Source organism: Lepus europaeus, chromosome 12, assembly GCF_033115175.1.
Source record: "Lepus europaeus isolate LE1 chromosome 12, mLepTim1.pri, whole genome shotgun sequence".
In the NCBI taxonomy this organism is placed as follows: domain Eukaryota; kingdom Metazoa; phylum Chordata; class Mammalia; order Lagomorpha; family Leporidae; genus Lepus; species Lepus europaeus.
In genome coordinates this window covers 39,528,687-39,543,941 of record NC_084838.1, presented here as the reverse complement: position 1 = coordinate 39,543,941, position 15,255 = coordinate 39,528,687, and the positions used below count along the sequence as shown (strand labels likewise).

At 50.9% G+C, this 15,255-nt stretch overlaps 1 protein-coding gene across 5 annotated transcripts in view; it reads left to right on the top strand.

The window, feature by feature from the left end:
- The window catches only part of UNC13B (unc-13 homolog B), a 224,691-nt gene extending 212,867 nt beyond the window's left edge, over positions 1-11,824 (top strand). For 4 of the 5 annotated variants that reach the window (XM_062208010.1, XM_062208006.1, XM_062208009.1 and 1 more), the window contains 14 exons: positions 3,756-3,882; positions 4,081-4,177; positions 4,329-4,472; positions 4,778-4,855; positions 5,345-5,422; positions 5,663-5,751; positions 5,990-6,142; positions 6,253-6,376; positions 6,493-6,549; positions 6,754-6,834; positions 7,356-7,503; positions 9,761-9,853; positions 10,017-10,176; positions 10,336-11,824. In XM_062208010.1, the coding sequence (XP_062063994.1) occupies positions 3,756-3,882; positions 4,081-4,177; positions 4,329-4,472; positions 4,778-4,855; positions 5,345-5,422; positions 5,663-5,751; positions 5,990-6,142; positions 6,253-6,376; positions 6,493-6,549; positions 6,754-6,834; positions 7,356-7,503; positions 9,761-9,853; positions 10,017-10,176; positions 10,336-10,621 (1,715 nt within the window). In that variant the 3' untranslated portion in view covers positions 10,622-11,824. Of the gene's footprint in view, positions 1-3,755; positions 3,883-4,080; positions 4,178-4,328; positions 4,473-4,777; positions 4,856-5,344; positions 5,423-5,662; positions 5,752-5,989; positions 6,143-6,252; positions 6,377-6,492; positions 6,550-6,753; positions 6,835-7,355; positions 7,504-8,884; positions 8,942-9,760; positions 9,854-10,016; positions 10,177-10,335 lie in introns of all 5 variants that reach the window. The other variant, XM_062208008.1, reaches the window with a different exon arrangement.
- Positions 11,825-15,255: the final 3,431 nt, after the last annotated feature.

Here is a 15,255-nt window from a genome sequence, read left to right as displayed (position 1 = left end):
TCCCACCTTGGCTGCTAGGAGACCCCTCCTTTCATGTGCCAGACCTTCCCTTGTTCATTGTACCTTTCCTGTCTGATCCTGTAAGTTAGCCAGTCTTCTCAGTCTGAGAAAGAGGGTCCGAAAGGAGGAGCTGTGTGGGGCAAGGACAAAGCAGTGTCTGGATCTGTTATTTGGGTGGAGTGGCAGAAGAAATGGGTAACCCTCATACTCTTCAGTGTGTGAAGCTTACAATCAGTGAATCTTGATTTAAAGAAACCTTAGAGGTGTATGTTCATTTTGAGACAGCCGTGGGCTGTAATGTACATTCTGTCATTCGGGCTCAGAGCAGTGGCCTTCTCCTGCCCATCCTGGGTCAACCTTGGGGCTGTAGCCCATACCTTAGCCTGTCAAGCCTGTTAGGAGATCACCTGTCCATCTACCCAGGCAGCGCTCAGTGAATAGGTCCCGAAGCGTTTGGGAGGGAAGATGAATACCTGTGAAAAATGACTCAGAGCACCGGTTAGAGTTCTGGCTGCTCTGCCTCTGCTCCAGCGTGCTGCTACTGTGCCTGGAAAGGCAGCAAAAGGTGACCCAAGTACTCATTTTATTTGAAAGGCAGAGACGGAGAGGGAGACAGAGATCTTCCATCCCCGATTCACTCTCTCCATATGCTACAACGGTCAAAACTGGGCCAGGCAGAAGCCAGGAGCCTGAAACCCAACCTAGTTCTCCCACATGGGTGGCAGAGACCCAAATACTGAAGCCATCATCTACAACCTCTCAAGAGTACACATTAACAGGAAGCTGGATCAGAAGGGAAGGAGCCAGGATAAGAACCTGGCATTCCAATGTGGCATCCCAAGTGACGTATTAACTGCTGTGCCAAGTGCCCACTCCCAGTGTGATAAGTTTTGACAAACACATTAAAAGATGGAACATACTGTTCCCTCTTGCCTCTTTGCAGTAAGTTCCCTACTTCATTTGCCAAGTGTTTCCTGAGTATTTTCTAAGTGCTAGAAACTGTGATAGTTGAAGCCCTACTGAGATGACTAAGGCAGAGCGCCAGTCCTTGAGAAGCTCACAGACCAGTCTAGAGAACAGGCATGTTCGCTGGCAGTTACAGTGAAAAGTTGTAAGTGTCGCAACAGGAGTAAGCACAGCATGCTGAGAGCACACAGGAGAACCATGTAACCTGGACTCAGAGGCCCTGGGAAGGCTTCCTGGAGGAGGTGATATACACGCTGAAACCTGAAGAATGATAGGGCTAATTTGGTGGAGAGGGAGGGTGATAGTGACAGGATAGGAGACATAGAACATTCCATGCAGAGGACACAGTTTATGTAAGACTTGGGATCTAGAGAGAGCTGGCATGCTGGAGAAGTGGAAACAGCAGTGTGGCTAGGACTTCAGGGGGTATGGAAAGAGATAAGTGAGAGAGGAGAGAGAGGACAGGACCGGAACCTGATGGTGTTATAAGCCGTAGGCTTTTGGACTCTATCCTGAGGCAGTTGGGAACCACTGACGTGTCAAGCACGGGACTGACTCGATCAGAATTGTCCAGTAGACTGACCACTCAGTCTGGCTGTGCTATGGGGAGAATGGAACAAAAAGGAAATGGCCAGTCTAGAGGCTGCTGCCCTAATTCAGATCAGAGATGGTGGTAAGGAGATGCAGGTAGGTAATAGTGTGGCTAGCAGGAAGCTGGTGGATTGCAGAGACGTTTTGGAGGTGAAATTGAGAGGTTTTTGACTTAACTGGATCTGAATAAAGAGGAAGAAGGGAGAATTTAGGGTGATATTCAGCACTGGAGAGGAAGGTAAGATAAGTTAGTGTACCGTGTTCAACTTTAGCTGGAGATGTTAAGATGTAAGAGGTAGGGACTAGAGTTAAACCCAGGCCAAAGTAAAATGTTCCATCAAAACCTATCCAGATGTTATCAGCACCAAGGAGAGATTTGGGGGAGATACCAGCAAACCAGATAGTTAAAATCGTGAATTTGAAAAAACCCTCCAAGGATGGAGATGAGTGGAGGGAGGAAGTCAGGAGTAGGAGACTGTGGGTGGATGATTCTCCCCCAGCAGATCAGTGCCCTGATGGCTGCACCACCAACAAGCAGTGTTCTGAAGCAGGACTCCACATGGAATTTGCTAGAGTAGTTTGAAGTGTAACCAATGTTTCAGCATTCATGTGTTAGTTTTTACACCATAGAAGTTGATACAGAAGTCAGAGTTTGGGGCTAGATAATGGGTTGACAGAGAAAGTGAGAATCCTATGTAAATACAGTAATTTGAAGCCCTTAGAAGCAAGAGTTAGGGAACTGTACAGTGATGGGGCTTCTCCCACCCCCACCCTCCTCCACCTACACTCCCAGGGGGTTATTTTTACGTTTTAGCTTGCTGGACCAGATCAAGGACAGCAGAGGATAGCGTGGAGGCGAGGGTGTCTGATGTTCCTCACGTTTTCCCTCTCTCTGTTGCTCATTGGTGTCTCTGCTCTATCACAAGCAACCACTGTCATTCGTATTCGAAAAGTCCTCTTTCTGGGTGGTAAGAACTTCTGGTTGTCCCTTTGCCTCTAGACATACACCTTTTCCCTCTTCTCTTGCTCACTGCTTTATAGAAGAGACTGCAAATGCAATTTCAAGTTGGGATGTTGCTGCTTGCAGTGCCAGGAGATGAAATTCCTGGGACCCCAAGCCTTTTGAAGCTGAACCCCAGGTTTTCATTTCCTCCTTTGAACATTTGCTGTGCTAATTCGCAAGGGCCGCAGTCCCAGACGGGATGTTCAGCCTTTTCTTGGAGGAACATCACCCATGGCAACCCAGAGTGGAGCAGTAGAATCCCTAGGGGCACGAGCCTTCCCTTCTCAGTTGCTTAGAGCTCTCCCTCATTTGCTTGTGTTTACCCTTATGTTATATGTCGGTACAAAATTGAGTTTGATTTAAACTAATGCTTCAGCTTTAAAGAGGGGTGGAGGAAGAGAACCAGAGTACAGCTAGTGCTCCAGCTGGAGCCAGTTCAGCGTGATCTTTGTCCTGGATTTCCCAGAAGCCTCTGGATATCGAGCTGGATCATCTTTCACACCCATAACAAACATCCTGCTTTCTGCATGATGACCTGAGGCTGTTCATCCCTTGGTGTTTCCATAGTTTCCAAACTGACTCTTTATTTGCACTCTCCCTGAGAGCTCCTTTTTCCATGGTGTCCTCTCTATGCTGGAGCCCTTTAGTTTACCTTAAGATCATCCTCTAGCTGGCTGTCCAACTGATCTTTGTTGTCTTGGGCCCTCTTTGGTCTTTCCTACCCCTGTGTAGTTTTCATTGACCCATTCATGCCATGAACAACTGCTTATCTCTGCATTTAAGCCTGTCTGAGAGAATGGCCCAGCGACTAGGATTTAAAAGACCCTGGAAAAGCCATCATCCCTTCCCAGTCCTGGGCAGTCTCCCCACTCGTCAGCAGTGGCTCCCACAGCACTTTGCCCTCTTCTTTACGAGAAGCCAGTGACCTCACTTTGCGCTTCCAAAAGGTAGAGCTGGAGACTATAGGCTTTGCCAGGGATGCTGGCCCAGTCTCTCCAGAGGAGGATTGGGCCAGCCTTCTGGAGAACTGTGAAGCAGAACGCTGATGGGAAGGTGACTGTGGGAAAAAGGCCGGAAGTCATCCTTGTTCTGAGACATCAGATAGAGCCACCTGACCAGATCTGCTGCTATAGGGAGGCTCGGGAACCGTGGCCTTATTGCTGAGACCTGACCCAGCCTCCCTTCCCGCCACTAGAGCATGAAAAAGACCGGCTGTGTAAGAGTGCTGACTACATGAACCTGCACTTCAAGGTGAAGTGGCTGCACAATGAATACGTGCGGGATCTGCCTGCCCTCCAAGGGCAGGTGCCTGAGTACCCAGCGTGAGTCATCCCGTGGGCACCACAGAGGGAAAGGAAAAGGGCCTCCTGGGTGGGTGGCTAGTACCCTCAGCTCAGCAAGCCAGTCTTGAGACTGCCTGTCAGCCCACGCTCTGCCCTCCAGAAAATCCTAGTCTGATGGAACACATGGCATATGCCAGTCACTAGCCCCAACCCCCAATTCTCCTGCTGTGGCTGCAGGTGGTTTGAGCAGTTTGTGCTGCAGTGGCTGGATGAGAATGAAGATGTGTCCCTGGAATTCCTGCGTGGGGCCCTGGAACGAGACAAGAAGGATGGGGTAAGTTGGGAGCGTGGGCTGCATGGAAGCAAGCCAGGAGGGCTGTTGGGAGCCACTGAGCCATCCATGGTGGGTGGAGCCCTTTAGAACCCTGCAAGCTTCAGAAAAGGTGGCCACTGTGGATGGTGACGCTCTGTGTGGCCTTGCTCAGTTCCAGCAGACATCGGAGCATGCACTCTTCTCCTGCTCTGTGGTGGACGTCTTCACCCAGCTCAACCAGAGCTTTGAGATCATCCGGAAGCTGGAATGCCCAGACCCCAGCATCCTTGCCCACTACATGAGGAGATTTGCTAAGGTGACCATGATCGTCCTTATTCCCTCCCTTTTAACACCACCACACTCACAGCCAAGTCACAGGCCTGAGTTTCACCCTGCTCTGCAGTGGTCTTAAGGTAAAGCCCAGCAATTCCCTGTCCTCCCTCACTTGTGTCTGGGGTAGACTGACGGCTCTGTCTCAGTGGTCTGTGTTGAGAGGGGGCTCCATCCTTGCTGTGATGGTCCCCCTGCTGTGACTGCTCTGAGATGAGAAATGCCACCTCAGGCAGGATTCCTGTGGAAGAGCTGAGGGTTCCTCTCCTCTCCTTCTCTCCTCTTCCCCAGACCATCGGGAAGGTGCTGATGCAGTATGCAGACATCTTATCCAAGGACTTCCCAGCCTACTGCACAAAGGAGAAACTGGTAGGTTCCGGTCCTGGGGCCCTTGGAGAAGTGCAGTGGGGACATTTCTGATCTTTGTTGCTTTTGAAGCTGTTCTCAGAGCCACGGGTCAGCGTGGTGCTCCTGGCTTCCTGTTCCTACCAGGGCGTTGCTTAAAATCTGTCACAAAATAATAACTGAATAAAGGTTCCTCTGAGCCTCCATTTGGTACTTTCTCCTGTACTAAGTTCTACCTTTGCAAAGTCATTTTGTGTTTCTTTGCTTTTAATGAACAGTTTAAGATAACACCATGAATGTCTGAGTGCCCACCACCCAGCTTTACAACATTTGTTTATAGATTTCATTCAAGGAGAATTGTCTGAATTGGCTCCAGCGCTTGGAGTTTAGGGGGTGGCCTGTGTGATTTGGGAAGTCTCTGTGGCTTCTGGATTAGTGTGAGAGAGAGACCTGAGGCTGACAGGCGCTGAGCTGAAAGGGGCCAAGACTCAGTGACTCCGCCTGTCCTTACAGCCCTGCATTCTGATGAACAACATGCAGCAGCTGAGGGTCCAGCTGGAGAAGATGTTTGAGGCCATGGGAGGCAAGGAGGTAAGCCTTGGGGCTCCGGGTCACTCACTGTACACTTCTTTTATTCCTGAGCTCTTGTCCTCAGAATTCCACCCGCTCTTGACTAGGTGTAGGCCAGGAATGTAGCTGGGGTATGGGGCATGGGTGGCTTGACCTGACACACACAGTGGGGCCAAGCCCTAGGCGGGAACATTAGGGGCTGGGGAGGAGAGAAAAGGTTAAGAGAAGCAGCCTTGCCAGACCCACCTCCTGTGGATACAGCTGGACCCTGAAGCTGCAGACAGTCTGAAGGAGCTACAGGTGAAACTGAACACGGTTCTGGATGAACTCAGCATGGTGTTTGGAAACAGGTCAGTGGCCCCAAAACACACAGTGCTCAGAGCCAGGTGTGGTCCCAGCCAATCCCAGAGCCCCTGCTGTACACCCACCTTTTAGCTGCAGGTGCATGGATCTGCCCTCTGCCCTCTGTGGACTGTCCCTGCTGGAGCCTCACCATGAGCATGTAGCAATGAGAACAAACAGCTGATGCTGCTGCAGGGCCAGTGTGTGTTTGGGGAGGGCCGTGCTGCACTATGGGCACACGTGTAGTTTCCAGGTGCGGATTGATGAGTGTATTCGACAAATGGCGGACATCCTGGGCCAGGTTCGGGGCACGGGAAATTCATCCCCCAATGCCAGGGCCTCCGCGGCTCAGGATGCAGATGGTGCACTCCGGCCTCTCATGGACTTCTTGGATGGCAAGTAAGTATAGCGCTTGGGGCTGTCCTGTGGGAACAGGCGAAACAGAGGCCGTCAGACAGAGGGGCCTCTCCGACTCTCAACTCAGCCTCACCTGTTACCTGGGCCCACAGCCTCACACTCTTTGCCACCGTGTGTGAGAAGACGGTTCTGAAACGTGTCCTGAAGGAGCTCTGGCGGGTAGTGATGAACACAATGGAAAGGATGATTGTCCTGCCCCCCCTCACCGACCACACGGTAAGAACACCACCCCACCCCTCCATCTCCCTCTCCTCCCTGTCTCCCTTTCCCTATCCCCCTCCTCTGGATGGAGCCTGGAGTCCTCTGCGTTTGACTGCTCACCTCTCCGCCAGGGCACCCAGCTGATCTTCACTGCTGCCAAAGAGCTGAGCCAGCTTTCCAAACTCAAGGTACGTGGCCTGTGGGACTCTTCTGACAGCCGCAGTCCGTCTGAGGCCCGAGTGGGAGGCTGCCCGAGAGGAAGGCCACCCGGGCTTTGGAGATTGAAGAGGAGAGGAAGGAGAGGAGTATGCGATTATGAGCTAGACGGTGGAGTCAAGACTCCCATGATTGCCTGAGCCATTCTGATGCTGCTGCTTTCTGTGGGGTTCCAGGACCACATGGTACGAGAGGAAACACGGAGTCTCACGCCAAAGCAATGCGCTGTCCTTGACCTCGCCCTGGACACCATCAAGGTGAAGACCTCCCCCTTTTCCAGACTGTCTTAGCACCACCCACTTGGCCCTGCCAGACCAGGTGTCCCTTAGGCTCTGACCACTCTATATCCAGAGGAGAGGCACTGTGTACTGGCAAGGATACAGAGTCCCTGCACTCGGGTGTTCAGGATTTGTTAAGGCTGTGATAAGGGAAACCCGTAACTAGGAGGTCATGGATATCAAGTTCTATAAGGTTCAGAGCACTTGTGGCTGTTCTCCCTGCCTCAGAAGCTTCCATCCCGTGTCTGCGCCTGTCGGGATAGACCCAGCCTTCAAACAGCACCTCCAGGAGTGTGGCCCTCCCCCACTGCTGCTGCCAAATACTCACATAATACTCTGCCCCCGAGAGACTGTGGCTGGTTCTGTGGGTGTTCCTGACCTTACTGTTTACCGATGGCCTCTTGTTCTCACAGTCCTCTCCCCACTTCCCTGAGGACAGTGTTGGGGAGCTGCCTCTCTTAAGGGGGTGAAGCAGTAGCAGATGTGCTTTTATCTTGCAGCAATACTTCCATGCAGGAGGCAATGGGCTGAAAAAGGCATTCCTGGAGAAGAGCCCAGATTTGCAGTCCCTCCGCTACGCCCTATCTCTGTACACACAGACCACAGACACTCTCATCAAGACCTTCGTGCGCTCACAGATTGCACAGGGTAAGGCCTAGGGGCTTTGGGTTCACCACCTGTCAGCCACACATTTGTCTCTATGGAGTCAGTATCTCCTAGTCCTTGGGGAGGATCTAGTTACTTCTTCCGAGACCCCTCATACTCAGATCTCAGGATTCTTTGAGGGGACCCCAGAACTGACCCCCTACCCGTACCAGGCATGGGAATCTCTACGGCCTGGGAAACGTGCCTGAGGTTTCTTCTGGCAGACAACACCTGGCCACTGAACTCAGGGAGTATAACTTTTCTGGTAAGGGGGAGAAGGAGGAACATTCTGTGGGAAAGCTTTGAGAGTAGATGACTGGAGCACTTAGGAAGGCTCCTAGCTTCCCTGGGGAGAGAAAGCAAGACTTTATAGACTCTGAAGTGCACAAGGAGAAAACATGGGAGCAGCTGAAGGTAGGGTGGGGGTCACGGGGCCCTGCAGAGCTGAGGCCACACTCTAGGGCGACCAGGCAGCTGTTTTTCTCCCAGTGACTTGCTGTCCTTGGAACCCCTCCTTGTCTCTACCAGGTCTGTCCCAAATAAAGTAATAACTGCCTAGATGTGGCTCAGACTGAGACTCTGACCTGACCCTGGAACATCTTTGGGCATGTTTGTTATTGCTTGTTCAAGGGCAGCCTGGGGAGTGAAACTGGTGGAGGGAGAGGGAGGCTTAGGCCTTACTGAACTGTGGATCTAGGGTGGAACTGACCTGCAGGGCAGAAGGACCTAAGCAGTTGGACAGGAGAGGACAGGAGGTGAGAGCATGGAGGAGACTTTCAGTGCTGCCCCGTTGCTCTGATCTGTGCTTATTTCCAGTTCAGTGTGGGCAGAAAAGACAGCAAAAGGAGCAGCTGTGCACCTTGTTCACGGGGACTGAGTTCATGTAAAGGCTTGTCACATCAGGGGAGAACTGCGTTAATCCAGAAAGTCTGTTGAGATGCATTAAGCTTTATACTAGATAAAATTCAAGGAGATGCTGAAAAGGGCACATAGGAGATAAGGGCAGAGGTGATAAATACAGGCAGAATCTGGGGCGTGTGTGCATGCGTGTGCATGTGTACTGCCTGTTGCATTATCGTTGAAGGCCCAGGAGATAAGAGCCGATAGCCTCTGTTTTGCCTGCTGATCTTAAACACCTTCTCTGCTTTCTGCTGCTGTTGCCAGTGATTTATTTGTTATCTTCACTGCAGTGAAGTCTCTTGTGGAACTTGAGGCGCTGCCCCCATCCCTTTGGCTTCTTTCTGCACCCTGTCCCACCTCTGAGCTCCCTCAGAATACGTGTAGGGATGCTTTGAAAGGCTGTTAACTCCGTAAACCTCTAACTAATTCTTCTTTCTCTGTCCTGCTGCTGCTACTACCTCTTGACTTGCCTGTCCTCATTCAGTGCATGATGGGAAAGGTATTAGGTTTACTGCTAATGAGGACATTCGGCCGGAAAAGGGTATGTTATACACCATGCACATGTGACTCTAATATGGGTTGACATTGACCCTTGTGAACTAGAATGAGCTGCTTGTGCTGGAGGTGGGGAGAGGGTTGGGGGGGAATCAGGTATCAAGGTTTGGTAGCTGTATCCCAAGTCACAGTGATGTACTCCTATGACCCAGGAAGGGGTTCGGTTGTGGATCCCTGTCCTGGCCCCAGAATTCCCCCCACCTTCCACCTGAGGACAAGAAAGGACTTTCATTTGGGGTGCAAGGTAGTAATGTTTTCTCAAAATCAGGTGGGGCTTCTGCTGAGGGGAGCCTGCAGTCGGCTCTTTTCAGAGGTCGGGACTGGGGTGTTGTTCTGTGGAGGGGCTCAGGTTTGAGCAGGATGAAGTCTCCAAGCAGGGCAGCCTCCCAAGCGGGGGCCTCCAAGAGTCCTGGAAATAGGCAAAAGGGTGCTGCTTTTGCCCCGGAGGAACTCACATTGTTCCCTTAAGAGACACAGATAGAGAGTGACAGCACTGCCCTTCCATAGCAGTTTCAATAGAACTGCTTCAGCTTAGAAGATCCCGGGGATCCGAAGAGATTCCTAGAGCATTTTTGAAGATTCACCTATGATGCTGTGCGCTTAACTTGTGTTTATAATACACAGCCTCATTCTTTATCCCTTCTGCCGTTCCCTACTTCTCCATAGCTACCGCGGGTGATTGCTTCCTGCTTTAGGGTGTAGGATAGTGGCCTCTTAACCCTTCAGTTTTGACGGGAATAATTTGTCCTCAAGTCCCGGGGTTCTCCACTGGGGAGGGGAGGTCATCTATTTATCTGTTCCTCAGGGTCCGGTGTGGAGGATCCTGTGGGAGAAGTCTCCATTCAGGTGGACCTGTTTACACACCCTGGTACCGGGGAGCACAAGGTCACAGTGAAAGGTGAGTGGTGTAGACCTACAGGTCTGACTTGTTCAGTGGCCTCACTCATCAATCCAAGCTACGGGCTGCTCATCCCAGTGGCCCTCAAAGAGGAATATCATCTGGGGCTCAAGAGCTGGGAATGTTGGGTGGGATCCCTCACAGGTTTCCCTTGTTTGGGCAGTGGTGGCTGCCAATGACCTCAAGTGGCAAACAGCGGGTATGTTCCGGCCTTTTGTGGAAGTGACCATGGTTGGCCCACATCAAAGCGACAAGAAGAGGAAGTTCACAACCAAGTCCAAAAGCAACAACTGGGCCCCCAAGTACAATGAGACATTCCACTTGTAAGTTACAGGGTGATGGACCTGCAGGACTCTGGGATGGGGGTGACCTGGAGACTAAGACTTCAAGGGGCGAGGAGGGATGGGCTGGAAAGCAGGCTGGGGTGAATTCCACTTAAGACTCTCAGCTTTGGCCTCTTACCTTCTGCCCTGTGCTCACAGCCTCCTGGGAAATGAAGAGGGGCCGGAGGCCTATGAGCTGCAGATATGCGTGAAGGATTACTGCTTTGCCCGGGAGGATCGTGTGCTAGGGCTGGCAGTGATGCCTCTGAGGGATGTGGCAGCCAAGGGCAGCTGTGCCTGCTGGTGCCCCTTGGGCCGGAAGATCCACATGGATGAGACAGGCGTGACCATTCTCCGGATTCTGTCTCAGAGAAGCAATGACGAAGTAGCCCGAGAATTTGTGAAACTCAAATCAGAGTCTCGTTCCACGGAGGAGGGGAGCTGAACACCTTTGGCTTATGTGCCAACCAGGCAGCGCCGATTCCCCAAATCAAGGCCAATGGGAGTTAGCTACATAGTCTGCTTAGGGTCCTTGTAGTCAAGAGTCTGACCCCTTCAGTTAAGAATAGTTAAGGAAAATTTAGGATGGTGCGAGTATAGCTTTTCACAGTAAGGGTCATGAATCCCTGAGCATCAGGCCTGTGGTGCTAGGAGCTAGGCTGTGGGTTACCACGTGGAAAGATTTTCCATAGAGAGAGGGGGACATTTCTGAGTATCGGCCATTCCACATAAACTATCTCTACCCCTCTCCAGTTAGACACTTACATGCCAATCATTAGAAGAACAAGTTTCTAGAGGGCCTAGGTCATGCCTGGCTGGCATGGTAGTCAGTTGAGCCCACAGTTACAGCTGGGCCTTGTGGTATGGATTGGAGTTGGCCAGTGCAGGAGCACCCAGACTAGAATTGACTGTCACTTCAGCAGCAGCCACTGATTGAGTGTTGATCCAGTGAAAGCAAGGCTTTGAAACTGAACAAGATACTGAGTGGTGCTTCAGAGCCCTGAGCAGAATATTTATTTGGAACTCAGGCACCAGGGCCACCCAGCCAGGAGTCCCCGAACCGTGCTTCTGTACGCAGGGGGTGCTGCGTAGTGCCTGAGAGGCCATGCTCATGTGTAGTTGTACCTGAGGCCTAGCTGAAGATCCATCAGCATTTTCTTCTTGGGTAGGCCCTGAACAAAGCCAATATTTTGGAAACCAAGCTCAAAAGAGTCCTCACCTGTAGCTCCTGCCTTCTGGGGCTGTTCTCCACCTTGAAGGAGAAAAATCTCGCCTTGAGCCTCCCCCCACCCTTTCCTCAGGGTCAGCTGCTGTGTCCCTCATCGGTGTTCAAGCCTACAGTGGCGCTGGGAACCTGACCCCCCTGGACTGGCTGGACAGAGAGTGGCCTGAACACTCCCTGGGAGGTCAGAGACAAACTTCCAGGCGGCCAGATGGACTTCCTAGGCTCCCGCTCAGAGATGCGACATGGTCCATGGGTTTCCTCAGCAACAGCCCCCTGGACTTCCTGCGGACTCAGCATTGTCCACAAGCTGTACCGGCCACTACAGGAAACAAGAAACGGAGCATCTCTGCTGTTGTTAATTACTGTATGTGCCATTGTTACAGGGGATTCTAGGCTAGTCTGTAATAAATTATCTTAGCAGTCTTTGGTGTCTGGTAATTCTGCTCCAGTGTGGAAAGCCATAGAAATGACTGTCCTACGTAATGGCAGATTTTTTCTGCTTTATACTCCCACACCCACCTTCAGTCCCCACCACCCAGTGGCAGAACATGCAGTGTCTGCATAAGCGGGAAGCGGTACAGCAGCCATTGGGCTGGCATCTTGGCCTTCACCTGAAACCACCAGTCTCATTAATGGAGTCATGGGACTTAGGGCATCAGCTTCCTGCAAAGGGTTCTGAGGAGTAGAGGCGATGCTGTGTGCCAGTCAGGACTAGTCCATGCTGCCTCTTCCGTGTGTTCACACAGGTGGGTAGACCACAGCCTGAGCCATGAGGACAAGGCAGGAGCCTACGAGGGGGGGAGGGGGCGGTGATGTGCCTGCAGGGGTTGGCAAGGGCTTGAGGCTGCCATGGACAGGACAGAGGGTGAAGGCTCCATGAGCGCACACTGCCCCCTCATTCGGGCTTTGTCCAAGGAAGAAGAGCTGCAGGAGGAAGTACTGGCGGACAGAGGCCTCCAGGCATGGGAATCAGAACCGGAGCAAGAGTGCTCACCTATGCCCTCAGCCTGTGCTATCATCAGTCATGGGAGAGGTACTGAAGGGGCGCTGACAAACTAAGGCCACTTCCATTTGCTTACTTTTTTTATTTTTTGACAGGCAGAGTTAGAGAGAAAGGTCTTCCTTCCGTTGGTTCACCCCCCAAATGACCACTATGGCCGGCGCGCTGCACCAATCCAAAGCCAGGACCCAGGTGCTTCTCCTGGTCTCCCATGGGGTGCAGGGCCTAAGCACTTGTGCCATCCTCCACTGCACTCCCGGGCCACAGCAGAGAGCTGGCCTGGAAGAGGAGCAACCGGGACAGAATCCGGCACCCCACCATTTGCTTACTAAATAAATACAGTTCAGTTGCCAAGTCAAAGATGCCCTTCTCCTCCCCCCCCCCCCCAAACCAGCCACCTTCTGTCATTTCTGCCTCAAAACTCTTGAATCCTGTCTCACACCTAGGTCCCTACTGGCACAAGTGGGGCCATGGCCTTCTGCTCTCCTTGTCTGGGTGACAGTGATCATCTCCCACCTCCAATCTTCCCTTGCCCCCTCCACAGACTCAAACGAATCTCTCCCCTGCTACAGCTTTTCAATGGTCACCCATAGCCCCAGACTGAAGCTTCAAGACAGCCCCACACTCTGCATCACTCCCACGCGCGCCCGTCTGCCTTTGCACATTCTGGTCCCCTGACTGAGACATCCTGTTAGCTCTCATCCCTGGCCCCTGGGAAGCTTTTAGGAGCCAACTACTCTGGAGCTGTCCCCTCCGCACTCTGCACTGTTGGGAGTTAACTCGTCGGTTCTCCCCTCATCAGCCTGTGATCTGCCCAAAGCCAGGGTCTTTCATCTCCGTTCTCCCAAGCTGCGGTACTGCAGCACGCAGGCCAGCTCCCGCAGGCCCCAGCCTCGGGCCGCCGACAAAGGCAGCAGGCTCGGAGGCCGGCTCGTGCGGGGCCGGGCGGGGCGGGGGCGGGGTTTGCGCTGGGCCGACCCTGGAGCTCTGCTGCACTTGCGCAGAAAGATGCGTTAAGATGGAGGGCGCTGGGATCGACGGCTGTACGGCGACGGTGAGCAAGAGGCGTCCAAAGGGGGCGCCCGCGGAAAGGTTATGGCCTTCTCCCTTGATTTCCTTGGGGGCCGTACCCACACACTCTCCGCGGATCCCAGGCTACCTGCCAAGCACAGGCCCTTCTCTCCTTCCCAGTAGCTGTCCAGCTTCATACTCTGCGAGGACTGACAAAGTCAGATCTCTTAGCTCATATTCCCATAAAGCAACTGGTAGTTGGAGCTGAGAAGCAACTGTTAAGTTAGCTTACTACAGTTCATCACAGGCTCCATTTGTTATTTTACCCTAGGGCTTCCCTTATTTGCCTGGCATCTGATAGGTATTTGAGTTTGCAACCCTGATGTAGAACTTTGGGTATTTTCTTAGCCAGTATTTTAGGCTCTTAGGAAGAACAGGAATCCAAAGATTAGATACATGGTTAGGCTGGCTTTGGCTCCTATAATGCTGATTAGGATCAGAGGTCATCCTAATGGCTAGAAACCAGGATAAACTCTGTGCCAGAGTGGTACTGGTAAGAGAATTTAAGTAAAATATCTGTACCACCACATTTGATCTTTAAGAAATCCAGTGTCTAGGCTCTATGGTGGGGCCAGGCCAAGACCAGGATTTTTTTTTTTTTTTTTTTTCCCTCTTATGAATGCCTAGTTTAAAAGGGGCCTGGCTCTGGTGTCTACAGAAAGTGATAGCTCAGAAATGCTGTCTCCTTGGCTATAGTACTCCAAGTTAATTCTTGTTAGTGGGGAGAATGTACAGAACTTCATGCTTGATGATACACGGGCAGAAAGCAAGCATTGGCAGGGATGACTCAGGTTTCTGATGTGGGCAGGTGGGCAAATGGTAACGCTGGTAACTGATGTCCCAAGACAAGAAATAGAAGACATCACAAATTTGAGTAGGTCAGAGGAAGGGGATAGAAGCAATGATTTAAGATTTGTACTTGTCAGTTGTTTTATTATGGTAAAATACACATTACATAAGAATTCTACATTTTTACTAGTTTATGTTAATATGTACAGTCCAGTGCTATTAAGTGCATTCATGGTGTTGTGCACCGTTACCATTGTTTACTTCCAGGACATTTTCATTACCCCCAGAGGGAAACTGCATACTCAGTTAGCAATCACTGCAGATTTGGCAGCATCTGTGTGACATCTGAATACAAAAGTTAGACATTTGAATATGCAGTATAAAAAATGTGGGCTGAAGATGAAACTATCTTAGAGTTCCTAACCTGGCCTGTGAACTTGAGAGTATCCAAATGTCCTGAATTAGATGTTAAATATGTACGTATAAGCATATATACTTATTTTTCTGAAGGATATATATATATATAATTAATCAGATAATCAGAGAAATTTCTTAGTCTGAGAAAAGTTAACAGCCACTGATATAAATAGTAAATGAAGCTATAGGCATAGTTAAGAAAAGCTGGGAAAATGTATAATAAGAAGAATGAGGATGGAATCTTGGGTAGCATTTGAGGAATAGAGAAGTCCAAAGGGTATTTATTTTCTTAATACAAGAAACAAAATTCATGTCTGCCTCAAAGTGGGAGAAGACTAACAAAGTGCAATGTTGTCTCCTGTTTATTACATGTACCTCTCTGTTGCCTCTGCTAAACACCCAAACACATACTTCACAGACTCATTCATGTTCTCAGACTGTCTCCCTGTGTTACTACCCTTTACATTTCTCCCTAACTTAGTCTTCTTTTAGGCCATTTAGTTGGTGGCAAGGGTGTCATTTATGATGCTAATAATAGAGTTAAGTAAGTTGTCATAATTTATAGCCAGAATGTGTG